Below are 16,066 nucleotides of genomic sequence, written 5' to 3'. Positions count from 1 at the left end.
AATCCAGGAGTGGATGAAAAATGCAGAAAGGGTTCACGTTTTTCTATTATACTTTTCCTCTGATTGTTCCAGTCCTTGTTCTGGCTCACAAATACTGATGTCAAATACGGACCAAATAATGAACATGTGAACATGGTGTTAAAGTGTGATACATGCTTCCTGTGGATCGGTCAGCATACATCACCTGTCACGTTCCCTTTAACAAAGTTTTTATGTTTTGATCTATTTTAGGGTTTTTTCTCTGTTATTTGTATTTATCCTACTATGGATTTTTGCGTACCCTACGGTAAATCTAAGATTAATCTCTGATGGTTCTACGTTTATCTTACGTTTGCATATCTTATGCTGCCATATATATTTGTTCTATGATGGATCTTTTTTCATCAGTGTCCTGGATCTGTTTTTCAATCACTTTTGGGCAGTCCATCAGGTTTCATTATCCATGTTAAAAAAAAAAAGAAAAAGCTGAAGGAGGTTTTCCAAGTTTATCTTATCAACGAGTCAGTGAAAAAAATGTATGCAACTCAGATGGTATTCATGTGCTGACCATTTTTTTGGAGGACTCATTCACTTGAATGAGAGAGTTCAGACATTTTAATAGCCCCATAGAATATGTCTGTGTTCTGTTAGTGAAAAATTGACAGTACACCTGCAACAAACTCTGACATGTGTATGAGACCTTAGTGTAGAACAAAGTGCTGTACCCAAGAGACTCCTAAAAAATGGGCACCTAAGGAAATTTCCATTTTCATCCTCTTTGTATTTAGGATCAATGAAATTATATTAGTTCACTCTTAAATGGGTTGTATCATCTTCTCTAGGATGACACTGCTCCTCCGCCTCTCGGCTTTCTGCTTGCCGGGGGGTGTTGTGCTCCAGAAGATTGACAGTTCATACCAGCAGTATGGGCATGCCCACTGGTGCCAACTTGTATGCTCTACCTTGCTGCTAGCCAATACACCTTTGCCTCTAACATTGGTGAAGAGCAGGGGACTGAGTCTCGTGATGTGGCCAGCTTAAGAGCAGCACTTGCCGGTAACCTAGGTACACAAAAAAATTTTTTAAAAATCCCTCTGTGGCGCCCCTGAGGCTTCAGTCGCCACAGAGGTACTTCACCTTCTCCTAAGGTGTAGTGCCCCACCATCCAGGTAGGCTGGGAACTCCCTTCCGCATTCCAACACCAGCACCCCACACACAGGATAGTTCAGCAGGGACCCATCCATGCTTTATGCTGGAAAGGTCATAGGGTGCCTTTTGTGGTCCCTGGCTTCGTAACACGAGAGGTGCTGGGGAGGCGAGTGGAGTTAGATATAAAAGAGAGGGAGGGTGTAGGATTTCAGGTCAGTCTGGGGTGAGTCCCAGAGAAGAAGGTCAGTCAGACGAGGGTCTGAGAGAGAGAGAGAGCAGGCTGACAGCAGGTCAGCCTGAGAGGAGCTCAAGGCGGAGGAAGGCAGTCAGTCAGGAGAGGCTGAGGACTGGTCTTAGTGGAACGAGCTCCCTAGGAGAGGAAGAGAAGGAGAAAGAGACGTAGACTGAAGACTACAGATTCCATAAGAGAGATAGAACAGATCGGAACGAAGGAGAATAGAAGGACGGTGGGAAGCAGGTTGAGAAAGAGAGAGAACCCTTCCAGTCCAGAGAGCGCAAAGGCCGGGGCCGGTCCCCGAGGTTGATTGGATCTTTATGTCTGGCAACAGACACCGGAGGAGTAGTGAGCCGCTAACGCCTTGCTCCCATCATAGACTTGGGACACAACAGCAACTGAATAGAGATCCGGGATGCAGTGAGGAGTCCCCGACGCAGGCTACAGCTGTCTGTCATACAAGTAAAGACTAGGAACACCTAGAGAGAGGCATTCCAGGGTAACTAAGTACTGGAGTGCTTTGCGCCTAAAGGCGCATTGGAGGAGTCGTTAAGTAAGGTACATGTTGGCGGTGTGTGGAAGGGAGAATCCTATCCTGCCTGGAGGTTGGCTGGAGCCCTGACCTGGAGAACACAGTACGGAGGCAGGCAGTTGTCTGAACTGCAAACAGTGAGTAAAGCTTTGGAACCGCATACTCTGGTGTCCTCCAGTTATTCCCGCACAACTACACCTGGGTACCAGCATCCATACCATTCTGCGCCTCTCCTCATCCATTGCACCTACACTGCCCTGGGACTACAGCTCCACCTGTGGGGAGCTATACCATCTCTGCTGCACCACACTATCAGTCCCAGCGGATCTGCATGCAGCGTTGCCTCAACATCTTACTTGCCAAACACCACAGGTGGCGTCACGAACTACTCTAATAAACTTTAACACCATTAACATCACCGCCATTGATATTTTGGCGCCCAGGGCCACGGACCGGGTCACCGCTGCTGTGACACATTCCCGCCTTGACACCGGCCCGGTACCGAGTACCCCCGCTGCCCTGGGTGTGTGAGGGCGACCCACCTCCGTTATTGAGAGCAAACAGGATATTTAATAAAAGGTGAATAGCAAAGTTACGTGTGTTGACGAGCTCTTTGCAATTTTACCCAATCACTTTAAGTCTCACGCCAATGGCCATATTGCAAGATGTGTAACATGGCACAAATAACCTGCCAGATCCATTAGGAGGCACATTGAGGTTTTTTCACAATGATGGCATGAGAAGAGAAATTGTCTCTTACTGAAACACACAACGTTTTACAGAATGATTTCCCCCTGAAGCATTGCTTCTTGGTTTGCTGTGTGCATGAACCCTTATTCTATTAGTTCACGCAGTGCCTACAGGACATTTTCTTATATTTGGCCTCTGGTATAGCAGTTAGTAGAGTATGTGCATTAGTAAGGATAACAACCACTTTTCATATATGAAATGATGCGCTATAATTGCCGTCGTACCTTCACAACAACCTAAGCTGACACATACTATCACAGGCTTTACGAACATATTAAAGCACGTTCTCAAGAGCCAGCAAAACACATAAGGTTCATTATTACATTTGCACCCTTTTTTCTGTCTAGTTTTTGGTATTTTTTGCCTATCATTTGCATCATATTCTTTTTTAATTTACATCTTTTTTTTAAAGTCTGTTTTATGTGTTCGACTGATTTATTTTTTTTATGTTAGTGATCATTGGTGGAATTTGAAGTTTGAAGATGTCTTCAACTGATTCATCAAGTGTGACTTAAAAAAAGTCATAAAAATCTTGCAAAAATATACTCCTTCCTCTCTGTGATTTTATGTATTTCTGAAATTTTTACAACATTTTAACAGAGCATGTTACTTTTTGAGCTAAAAGTCATAAAAAAATGTTTAAAGTTAAAAACAAAGAATATTTTTGATTCGGCGCAAAATTCAGGAAATGCCATTTTGAAAAATATGGTCAATATATACCACAGGTCAAAAAAGAAAAGTGACTTTTAAAAAATGCAAATGATGAATCGGGCACATAGGGTATTGCACTGATATCTAGTGAACATAAGCTCTAAGGGTTGTGGTGTAGTGACCACTGTGTCCGCTAGGTGGCACTGCGTGGATGTCCCAGGACAGAGGATGAGTGGCAGAATACTGAATGACCATTATGTATCTCCAGGTGGGTGGCCTTGGGATGGAGACTTATGTGTGTGTTGATCAGCAGTGATACTGCTGAGGTGCTGTTTCAATGTGTTTTGGGAAGTCTCCAGGTAACTGGTGAGACGCAGGACTAATTACCTACAAACCCCGGGGTGTGGTTAAGAACGCTATTGTAAAGTGTGTATGAGTGGTTGAAGGACCTGTGATGAGGTCATAGCCATGTGATCCGGAGGGCGTGGCTACAGACCATATAAGGGGGCCAGGGTAGGTCACATGGAGTGAATGCTGGGACCTGGTTGGTCCATTTTGGAAGGTCTCGTCTGAGAGAAATGGGGCTGTCTTCCTGACAGCAAGTGAACACTGTGTTTAATGGCTGCACGTGCCTGATAGTTCCCTGGAGGGAATGGACATCTGCAGTGAGCTGAAGCAGCTATGAGGGAACCCTGACAGGGTGGGATAACTGAGGCTGAAGAGCCTGTGTATGGAACATTGCATAACCTGTGTGACCACAGGGCTAACAGAGTGAAGCTCTGTCATGGACGCTATGCTGTTTTCTATTACTTTGATGGTTTATGATGCATGAATAAACCGCATGGACTGTTATTATTTTATAGAAAACCCGTGCCGGATCTGGCTATTTGGCTGCCTAGCGAGAATCCCCTACTTGAATGACATCGCTACCTTACAGGGTATATGCCCACGATCAGGAAGTGGCAGCGCTTTGGATGCAGCAAAAAACAAACATGACTGTCGGTAGAATTATGCAAAAATCGCATAGACCCGAATAATAAATTTGCTTTATCACTTATACTGCATGGGACATGCCGTAAAAAATAAAACCTGCTGTTGATTTGTTCATTCTGCCACTACACTGAGCGCTTACACCTGGTTTTCTGCGTAAATCGCCAAATATGTGATTCAGATGCAACTCCCGGTGGAAGATTCCCTATTAAGAAGCAGATGGAGACACTGTGGATGCACCCTTAGATTAATTCAGTGAGTGGGATGGTTTGTAAAATGAAGTCACTTATGTAGGGATTCTGCTGTTCTGGCACCTCACGGGCTATGACAATGTGAAGCACTCTCAAACCATTGCAGCAAAATGTGCACCACAATATGGCGCTCCTTCCCTTCTGAGCTTTGCATTGTGCCTCAAAAGTAGTTTTCCACCACATGCGAGTTTTTTGTAGCACTGAAGAAATTGCATAGCATATTTTGTGATCCATTTTCTCTTTTGAAAATCGAAAACTTGGGGCCAAAGTAACATTTTAGTGAAAAAAATGGTAATTTTCCGTTGGCACGGCCCAATGTTTTACTGTTCTATGAATCATCTAAAGTTTAAAAATGCTCCATACAAAGCTAGATGAGTTCCTCAAGAGGTGTAGTTTCCAAAATGCGGGCTATTGTGGGGGTTTCTGTTGTTTTGACATGTCAGGGACTCTTCAAATGTGACTGGGCAACTGCAATCTATACCAGCCAAAATTGTGCTCCAGAATTTAATTGGGGCCCCTTCCCTTCCAAGTCTGCTGTAAGCCCAAACAGTAGTTTTCCCTCACATATGAGGTATAGGTGTACTCAGGACAAATTGCGCAACAAATTGTATGGTCCATTTTTTCCAGTTACCCTTGTGAAAATGAAAAATTAGGGGCTGCAGCAAATTTTTGTTGAAAATGTATTTTCCCATTTTCACGGATATTTTCTGTCATATAGGCCCCTCAAAGTCACTTTATCCGTGATGTGGTCTTGAAAAAAAAACAGTTTTGTAATTTTGGTTGGAAAAATTGCTGATAAACTTTTAATCCTCCTAACAAAAAAAAATAATGGGAAGTAGTCATATGGGAGATGTAATTTATAACTCATTATGTACAGCATAGCTAACTGGATTAAGGATATAAACATTTAAAATTGCAAAATTTTCAAAATTTTCACAAAAATTCCAATATTTTCACAAATAAGCTAAAAATGTAAACCTAAATTTACCACTAACATAAAGCTCAAAGTGTCGAATAAACACTGGGATTCATTGAAACCTTCCAGTTATTGCCACCTAAAGTGACACTGGTCAGAATTGTAAAATTTGGCCTGGTCAAGAAGGTGAAAACAGGCTTAGGAGCAAAAGGGTTAACATTTGCAATCTGATGTCTTATTCCCAAAAAATCAATGTTTTTTTTTATAGGTAAATGATCTATTGTTAACTATGGGCAAGACATAGATCTCCATGAGAATCTGCTTACAGAGTTTATTTTACATGAAAAGGCAGCATTACCAGTGTGAGAAATGTAGATCAGGAGAGCAGACTGTCAGTCATTACATGTCTCACACTGGTAACACACCATTTCATGTAAAATTAGCTCTGGAGGCAGATCCTCAGGTAGATCTATGTCCAGCCCATAGATCTTAACAGCTCATTTACATATTTAGAAAACTATGGATTTTTTGGGGAATGAGACATCGGTTTGCAGCTATCCAGGTATGATTTTATTCAGCTTCCTATTACCTGCATGCTCATATAGACAGCTTAGGAGGGTTCAGCATACTGACAGATGCTCTTTAATGTGTAAGTCATATTTAAAAGGAGCATTCTTAAGTTTGGATGTTATACCCTAATCCAAAAGTTTGACCCTTGGGACCCACACTGATCCCAAGAACAGGGGCTCCAAAGAACATTTACATTAATACTGTAATAAATGTTATAAAGGCAACTGGAGTTGCAGTGCTGACTATAAATGGAGGGATTACAATACTGATTGCCTATCCCTATTACAGACCATCAATATCATATCAGTAGGGTCGACCTCTGGGTTCCCTGCCCATCAGCTGACGGACGGTACCTTGTAATGCAGATTATTGAGGCTTAGTTATATTCCAGTGAACGAGACTAAGCTGCAATACCAGAGCCTAGACTAAAAAAAAACAAACCTGTGCCTGGTAAATATTGGAGGCGGAGTAGGGGGCAGTTTCTAGATTTAGGCTATGTGCCCACATAGCGTTTTAAACCGGACACTCAAAACCGGACTCCTTCCCAGAAAACATGCGTTTTTTTCAGCGATTATGTTCGCGTTTTTGCTGCGATTTTCCCGTGCAAAATTCAAGCACTTTCCAAGCGATTTGAAGCATCGCTTGGAAAGTGATTGACAGGTTGGTCACACTCGTCAAACATAGTGTTTGACAAGTGTGACCAACTTTTTACTATTGAGGCTGCCTATGCGGCATCAATAGTGAAAGATAGAATGTTAAAAATGATTTAAAAAAAAAAAAAAAAAAAAAAATCGGGGTATATTTACCTTCCGACATCAGGCGCAGCCTCAGCGACGCTCCCGTTCCCAGCGATGCCTTGCGAGACCTGTGATGACGTTGGTCTCGCGTTGCTATAGTGATCTCACGAGACCGCTAGAGTAACGCGAGACTACGTCATCACAGGTCCTTGTCGCAATGCATTACTGGGAACGCTGAGGCCCGGGAAGGCTGCGCGTGACGCCGGAAGGTAAATATACCCCAATTTTTTATTTATTTATTTATTTTTTTTACAGGTGTATGGTACCCAGGGCCTGGAGGACAGTCTCCTCTCCTCCACACCATCCGCACATGAGACGCTTAACTTTGCGCATGGTGGGCATAGCCACATGCGGGAAGTAAGCGGTTCTCATGCATTCCTATGGGTGTGGAATAGCGGCAATTCTTTGCAATTCCGCAAAAAGAATGAGCATGCTGCATTTTTTTCCGCGATGCGATTCCGCCGCTGAGAAAAGCGCAGCATTAGCACAGCATGTGCGGAATGCCATAGGAATGCATGGGGTGCGTTCTATACGAGTTTTTTCGCGCCAAAAATCGCAGCAAAAACGCTTAAAAATCACATCGTGGGCACACAGCCTTAATATTGATGGCGGCTTACCCTAAGGACAGGCTATCAATATTGTAATGCCAGAAAAACCACTTAATGTCCACATGTCTTTACATGGATTGCTCCAAAGAAGCAGCAATGTGCATGCATGACCACTATTCTATTCAGTCCTATTGGATGGACAGAGGGGGATAGCCATTCCTTCAGTTGCAGTGGCCAGACTCCCATCAATCATGCATTTAATAGCTATGGATATTTTGGGATGTTTACACCTAAAATTTGCAGACAATTTTATGCAACTTACAGTATCTATTCAGTATAGCAAGAAAATATTACCTTCCTCTTTTGCTCTACAAGAACCACAGCTTGAAAAACAATCTGTAATTGAAGTTCCAGTGTTGTAGGCTAATGGAAGGGGCAGAAATGGATCGGCGAAATCCCGCGATACTCAAGATGGCGTCGCCGCAAGAACATGTCGCCGGCGAGGACGACATCGGGATCCAAAATGGCGTCGGCGAAAACTCGCGAGATTTCGCCGACGCCATTTTGGATCCCGACGTCGTCCACGCCGGCGACATGTTCTTCCGGCGACGCCATCTTGACTATCGCGGGATTTCACGATACTCAAGATGGCGTCGCCGCTAGAACATGTCGCCGGCGTGAACAACGTCTGGATCCAGGATGGCGCCGGCGGAAGAAGATGTCGGGGATCGTGGAGCAGCGGCGATGACGGCGTGAGTATGAGAGACGGAGTGAGAGAAGGGGTCGTATGTGGAGTGAAAGAGTGAGTGGAGATGGTGAAAGGTGAGAGGAGTGTGTGTTGAGGAGTGTGTGTGTTGAGGGTTAACATGGCAAGAGGTGTGATGCTATCGCATCCTCGCGATGCGATAGCATCGGGCCATAATCTAGTATATTGATAAATGTCTGATATTTTTAACGTTTAGTCAATAAAGATTTGATTTTATTTCTTTCACATTGGTTGTTGTGGTTTATGGTTACTCTGCTTTTTTTCTTTTTCATAAATGACACAAGGTAGATCAATTTTGTATTGGGACCCATGAACTTCAATTTACACATCTGATTATAGACAAATGTCAGCAGCCATGTCAAGCATAATTGCTGGCTGCTAAAGGTCACTAGGTATTAAAGGCCCCTAGGCAACTGCCTCTTATGCCTTCCCTAAAATTAAGCTTTATTCAGCTTTAGAAAAATTAAAAGATTAATCTCAGTATTTCTATTTTCGGGGATTGTAGGCTTCAGTATTTTACTTTTTCAGTTAAGGGAATAATATGAGATAAATCACCAGCAAGGTACAACACACTTCCAAATCTCTGATGCTCCCATGATAAATATTTACTCGTGGCCAGGGGTTTACAAAACTTTTCATAAAGAAAACTTTAATTAGGAAGCTTCCACGATCAGCAAAACGATCTTCAGCAGCAAAGAATAAATTGAAGACTGAACTGGTACTAAAGGAACTGGTACTAAACTGAACTGGTACTAAAGGAAAACATGATGTGGCCAATAACATAACCAACAGATGTTTGACCAAGCTACAAAAATATATAGAATATGAGTGACAGCTGTCTGCAGTGTTTACCAGACCGGATCTAACCCCCAAAGTTTAAGCCTTAGTCTCACTGGAGCCGGGGACCCAAATGAGGGAGAAGAGCGCCACGATTGCCATGAGATAGTTATGGGACCATTACATATTTTAGTAGGACCTAGAAGCTTCAAGTCTGTGCTAGACTTTTTAGTTATTTAATGTCAATTTCCTTTGTAATTATTATTAGATGACGTTAAACCCCAGAGGGCTCCAAGAAGACAAAAACCAAAGACCTTAACCAGCCCAGATGAGTCTACATACTACAGTCTCCTACATGTAAGTTCACATGGCTATGTCATGACAATATTTTAATTCGATGAAGATGGGTTTTTCGATCAATCAACTAAGTGTTTTTTTTAGACCGGTCAACTAAATGTTTCACTCCTACTGTCATTAACCCTTTACAATATAATTTTTATATTACTTCTATTTTTTTTTTAAATAATTTGCATTTTTTTCTATTCCGCAACATTTAAAAATTGAATGCATCCATGAATCTGGTCTTGTTTCTCTTACTCCACGAGCATTGAGTCAGAAGTGAAACCCTTTGGGCAACACGAGTCCTATTGTGTCTGGATCTAAATCTAAAAGCACCAATAGAACCGGTTAACTAAAAGTTGGACAAAGCCACTGAATTTGATGAGACCAGCTGGCCATCTGATTTGTATGGGGTCACCTTGAATCTGACAGATGATGTTGGGGGAGAGAAAGATCACATACTGACTCTTTTGCCCTCTCTGGAGATAGTCCAGTGTTAGAAGTGTTTGGCAGCAGCATATTTCACCCTCCGTACTGAAAACACATGAACTCTCATCCATATTAATCATTCATGTGTGTGGAACGGTTGGGAGAGATAAATGTTGGCCAAAAGGGCAATTGGCTGACATCAATATTAGATGTAGGTGCATATTAAAGGTGATACCCACTACTGTACAACCTTTTCCTAATAGTTGCAATGCCCATAATTTTAAAGTAACAACACTGTACAGTTACGACCCAGACTGGTGCCATTTCTCCATTATGCAATCTGATTTTCAGTGGAGATATTAAAAAGGGGTTGTCCAATGGTGAACAGCACCTTTAATACTGTATGCTGCAGTTATAAAAGTTGTTGTTCATTTTGGAAATGTGATGATGAAGGGACGGTGCCTTGAATCAGGATCACAACAGGCTATGCTGGAAATTGTAGTTAATTGTAGGCTAATTAGTGTAATATGTGATCTGTCTTAGACATTTGTAACTTTTATGACAATGTGTCAATTACTGTGACATATATGACTTTTTCAGTTGCCATACAAAGATGAAAAACGGAAACCAAGAAAAGAAGGGTGAGTTTAGTAATGGCTACAATATATTTCAAGTTTCTCAATAATTGGTAAATAGTGACAATCTTGATATAATACCATTTTTATAGAAATGTTTTGGTTTACCCATTTAACTTCATGTCAATGTAGTGGATTTCAGTCTCTGTGCTAGTTAAAGCTCTAACCCAGCGGTCCCCAACCTTTTTGACCTTGAGAGCCACATTCGGCACTGAGAGGGGGTCACGAGCAACATCCAGCTCCTGTCCCCCTCAAAGCAGTGTCAACCAAAGCTCCTCATTATGGGTATAATGATATCCGAAACTTTTCCACAGAAATCACGCCAAAGCAGTACACTGAGATCCAGGGGTTCCCACAATACCCCCATTCAGTATTGTTCCATCAAGGACTCCCAACACACTGCCACATCCAGCTTTGAGCACCTCCTCTAACAGGTAGTACCATCCTCCAGCGTACCATACCTAAAACATCTCTAAACCCCTAAGACCAGTATATGTGCATCCAGATCTGCTCTTCTGTGTAGGGCTACCGACAAAATTCACCATTTTGAGATGTACTCTTCATACCTGTTTGCTAGACCGGGAGCTAAGGCCCCAAGCTGGCAGACAGCCGGGAGCCACAATTCATGGGACCGCGAGTCACACGTGGCTCCCGAGCTACAGGTTGGGGACCCCTGCTCTAACCCAAATAAAGGCAAATTTAGAATTTTGAACTTATTTAGATTAAAAAAACAAATTAGAACTAGTGCCTAAGATTGATATGTAGGTTATAGTTTCCTATTATTTGAATAAGTATTTTCACACTATAAACTGTTTAAATGCTGCGAAGACTTAGAGAAAGCCTGAGAGTCCTGCTGCCCCACCCTTTTATACACAAAGCCTGAGAGTCCTGTTTCCCTGCCCACTTATACAGAAAGCCTGAGAGTTCTGCTGCCAGCTCATTTATAGATAAAGCCTGAGAGTCTTGCTGCCTACGCCCACTTATAGACAAAGCCTGAGAGTCCTGCTACCTCACCTACTTATACACAAAGCCTGAGAATCCTGCTTCTCTGCCCACTTATAGACTTATAGACAAAGCTTCAGAGTCCTGCTGCCAACGCCCACTTATAGACAAAACCTGAGACTCCTGATGCTCTGCCCACTTATAGACAAAGCCTGTGAGTCCTGTTACCCTGCCTACTTATGCACAATGCCTGAGAGTTCTGCTTCTCCACTCACTTATAGACAAAGCCTGAGAGTCCTGCTGCCCCATTCACGTATAGAAAAAGCCTGAGAGTCCTGCTGATTACGTCCACTTATAGACAAAGCCTAAGACTCCTGATGCCCTGCCCATACATGGACAAACCCTGTGAGTCCTGCTACCCCACCAACTTATAAACAAATCCCACAGCCAGTTTGAGAGATTTTCTTGCATACTTTAGAAAACAGAGAGAACCATCAATCACTATGTCTTGATGAGGAGTGGCATGTCTCACAGGCTTCCATTATGAAATTTGGCACGATATATCCCCAAACTAAGGAGTCCTGTGAAGTGTTTACCTGCAAACTCTAAATACCCAGAGCGCTCAATAAAATGGACAAAGGAAATTTTCTTGTTTCCACAGTCAAGGCAAAGTGTTGGAATCAGAAGATTATTATAGAGAGATTTATTCCAAACACTCAGTGTCAATAACTAAGCCAAAAACTCATGATGGTTTTTCAGCCATGGAATTTTCTCTTCTAAATCCAAATGAGAGGTAATGAATGATTTTTCTAGCTGCTCAAACATCCTAACCATGAAAAAGTCGCTGGAAATCTTCAGAACTGGTTAGAATGGATGAGTCTAAGTGTTAGCTTCAGAAACTGCCGTGTTATTGCAAGGGCTATTTCTAGGTATAATATCCAATAAAATCCAATACAATGGGGCCAGCCGGTGTAATGTGTATTACACGCACTGAATGTTAATATTCAGTTACCCAAAACGCCGTATTCTGAACTAATCTAAAGTTCAGTTCATATTCTATAAAACTTAACATAGAAATTATTGAACCAGTGTCATATCTCTCACTATGTTCTCATAAGTCAATCCATAGTTTGGAGCCTCTTACTGATAATAACTTTGATTGCCTAGAAACTGCCCATTTTGCTAGTTTTGAAAAGCCACACAAAATAAGCAGAGCGGGATTTACAACTCAGATTCCCCTTGACAAATGTCAAAGAGAAAAGTAAGCTATCCCCAGGACGGGTGATAACTTGATGATAGGTGATGGTCCCACTGCTTCCCTTCTGAATGGAGCGATAGCGGCGCTTGTGCAACATGGCTCTCTTCATTGACAGCATGAGATAGGTACATGTTGCCAATTGTGTGACATCCTCATCCTCCATCTTCACTCTGCATCAAGTGCCGGTAGCCCTCTGACGTCAAAACACACAGAAGTTCCGATGCAATGTGATCATGGAGGACACCATACTTAAAGAAGAGTCTGGAGGGAGCCACGTGGAGGATTGGATAGGGGCTGTGGTGGCAGGACAATAATATTTTTTATTATTTGTTTTTCACCTTTATTATGCTGTGGGGTCTGTAAATCGAATTTTCTGGCTAAATTCGATCGAAATTTCAAATTTCATCACTATAATCCTGCATTTACAATACTATTATCAAAGAGCACAGCAGATTGCTGAGCTCATATTTCCTAATAACCCTAGCTTGTTCAGTGTCTGCACAGAACATTCTGTAAAGTCTAGAATCTTGGTAATCTATAGAGCAAAATCCATACTGTCATCCAGCTCCGAGCAGGGTATCATACAAAGATGGGAAGTTTTCTGGGGAAATCTGTATCAGGTAAATTGTAGCAAAGAGCAGAATGCTGCTCTGAGCAGGGGCATAACGGGAGTGTCTGCAGAGGTTACAGATGCATATATATTCAGGGGATTGAGGGGGCACAGAACATGTTAATGTAGATTATATCTAAGAATGCACTATGGCATGCTTTTCAAATATAAATGTTAGTTTGGAGTAAAAGATAATTATAGGGGTTCTCTGAGAATAGAAAAACTAAACGACTAAGGGAAATGTCATTCTAAATAAATTCCTAAATAAATGTAATTAGCAAATCTCAAGAATTTGTCTACGGAGCTGATCACTGTAGGATTAAAATGGTTGCCACCTTGCTTCACTGAGCGAAACCTGTCCTAGAATGTTAGGACAGGAACCTGCGAGCATGTGCAGTAGGACAGGAACCTGTGAGCATGTGCAGTAGGAGAGGAACCTGTGAGCATGTGCAGTAGGACAGGAACCTGTGAGCATGTGCAGTAGGACAGGAACCTGTGAGCATGTGCAGTAGGAGAGGAGCCTGTGAGCATGTGCAGTAGGACGGGAACCTGTGAGCATGTGCAGTAGGACAGGAACCTGTGAGCACGTGCAGTAGGACAGGAACCTGTGCAGTAGGACGGGAACCTGTGAGCATGTGCAGTAGGAGACGAACCTGTGAGCATGTGCAGTAGGACAGGAACCTGTGAGCATGTGCAGTAGGACAGGAACCTGTGAGCATGTGCAGTAGGACAGGAACCTGTGAGCATGTGCAGTAGGAGAGGAGCCTGTGAGCATGTCCAGTAGGACGGGAACCTGTGAGCATGTGCAATAGGACGGGAACCTGTGAGCACGTGCAGTAGGACAGGAGCCTGTGCAGTAGGACGGGAACCTGTGAGCATGTGCAGTAGGAGACGAACCTGTGAGCATGTGCAGTAGGACAGGAGCCTGTGCAGTAGGACGGGAACCTGTGAGCATGTGCAGTAAGAGACGAACCTGTGAGCATGTGCAGTAGGACAGGAACCTGTGAGCATGTGCAGTAGGACAGGAACCTGTGAGCATGTGCAGTAGGACAGGAACCTGTGAGCATGTGCAGTAGGACAGGAACCTTTCAGCATGTGCAGTAGGACAGGAACCTTTCAGCATGTGCAGTAGGACAGGAACCTTTCAGCATGTGCAGTAGGACAGGAACCTTTCAGCATGTGCAGTAGGAAGCTCTACCCTTCTTCACATGCAGGAAAATGTGCTCCACTAATACTGGAGATACCTGAGGTGCTGTGGTATGATGAGGCCTCTTAAACTTCTGTGTATCCTGTCTTTCTGAATAACAATATAAGTATCTCCAGGTCACAGTAGAGAGGTGTCCTACTGCACATGTTCACAAGCTCCAGTCCTAACAATCTAAGAAAGGTTTCTTTCAGTGTAACAAGGTGATGACCATTTTTATTCTACAGTCATTATCTCCCTAAACAAAATTATTCTGATTTGGTTGCTAATGACATTTCTCTTAGTTATATATTTTTTTCTATTTCCGGAGAACCCCTTGAAATGGCAGTAGTCAAATCCTAATGTTAAAATCCAGCTCTGCTTAACAAATAGTCATGGCATTTTAGTGAATTCGTAAAACGATAAAAGTTTGAACTCACTGTATGTGAAAAAACTGATTAATCTCTAAGGCCACATTCACACTTTCAGTATTTGGTCAGTATGTGACATCAGTATTTGTAAGCCAAAATCAAGAGTGGGTGATAAATACAGAAGTGGTGAGTCGTGACGTGTTTCTATTATACTTTTCTGATTGATTCGCTCCTGGTTTTGGCTTACACATACTGATGTAAAACACTGACTAAATATAGAATGTGTCAACGTGGCATTAAGAGGACCTGTCACTAGTTCAAAAGTGACCAGATTTTGCTCTGATTGTATTCCTGCTGCTTCCCTGAGTATTCTAATTTGCCATCCTGTTCCAGAGATATGGTTTCTTATTTGGGGACTCTCTGAAGGCTTGTCTATATAATTGTTAAAGAACACAGAAATTAGCACTAATAAAAAAAGGATATAAAAAAAAACATACTACATAGGAGAGGAGCATGATTAAAATAAAAGCAAAAGCTGTCTACTTTTTACTTGGAGACAGGTCCTCTTTAAACATTATATATTTGAATGTCTCGAAAATCATATCACACAAGGTTCTGTATGTTTGTGGTCTGGTATCACATATAGATCTGCATATCTGTGTGAACACAGATGGCAGGAGACCTCTAAGGCCGGGATCACACACAGCGAGACACGGCCGAGTCTCGCAGGTTAAAACCAAGCTCTGGCGCCGGCACTCCGGAGTGGAGCGTGCAGCCGCAAAGCAATACATGGAGCTGCACACTCCGCTACGGAGTGCCGGTGCCAGAGCTTGATTTTAACCTGCGAGACTGGGCCGTATCTCGTAGTAGTGTGACTCAGGCCTAACAACGATTATTTCCTCCATTTTTAATATTAAAAGGAATGTATTGACTATATGTTATTTTTACTAATTAAAACTAGAAAGTAAAAAAAAAGTTGTTGTTTTTTTCAAATGTGTTCCAAATTTTGATTGTAGATTTTTTTTCTATTCCATTTTCTGTACAAAATTAAGGCAGCCGTCATAATGGCAGAGCTTCCTGTAACATTATTTACTAATATGCTTTACAACAGCCACATAAACCATAGACAATAATAGTCTGGGGCGGGTTGTTTATAGATTTCTATGAGAAGTTATTATGGGCATGCTCCGTGCCCTGTGCAGAGAGCCTTATGCAGAGAAGTGGAATAGGTGAGCTGTGTCCGTTTCCCTAGAATGAATGGAGGATCCCATGTATATATTGGTGTTATCTGTCATGGTAATCCTGCCTGGGATAATAATTAGATGACTGCTGAAAAGGGATCTCTGCAGTACAAGAAAAATCAGCCTATTATTAATGAGGCTCAGTGG

The 16,066-nt window shown here is 42.5% G+C and overlaps 1 protein-coding gene across 1 annotated transcript in view; it reads left to right on the top strand.

Moving 5' to 3' along the window:
- The window catches only part of MYO3A (myosin IIIA), a 210,760-nt gene that overhangs the window by 182,113 nt on the left and 12,581 nt on the right, over positions 1–16,066 (top strand). Inside the window, exons 31-33 of the mRNA XM_073581770.1 lie at positions 9,180–9,268; positions 10,280–10,320; positions 11,918–12,049. Of these exons, the coding sequence (XP_073437871.1) occupies positions 9,180–9,268; positions 10,280–10,320; positions 11,918–12,049 (262 nt within the window). The remainder of the gene's footprint in view (positions 1–9,179; positions 9,269–10,279; positions 10,321–11,917; positions 12,050–16,066) is intronic.

Source organism: Dendrobates tinctorius, unplaced genomic scaffold (genome assembly GCF_039654945.1).
Source record: "Dendrobates tinctorius isolate UK_male_01 unplaced genomic scaffold, ASM3965494v1 ptg000070l, whole genome shotgun sequence".
Classification (NCBI taxonomy): Eukaryota; Metazoa; Chordata; class Amphibia; order Anura; family Dendrobatidae; genus Dendrobates; species Dendrobates tinctorius.
This window is presented reverse-complemented; position numbering and strand designations above follow the sequence as displayed.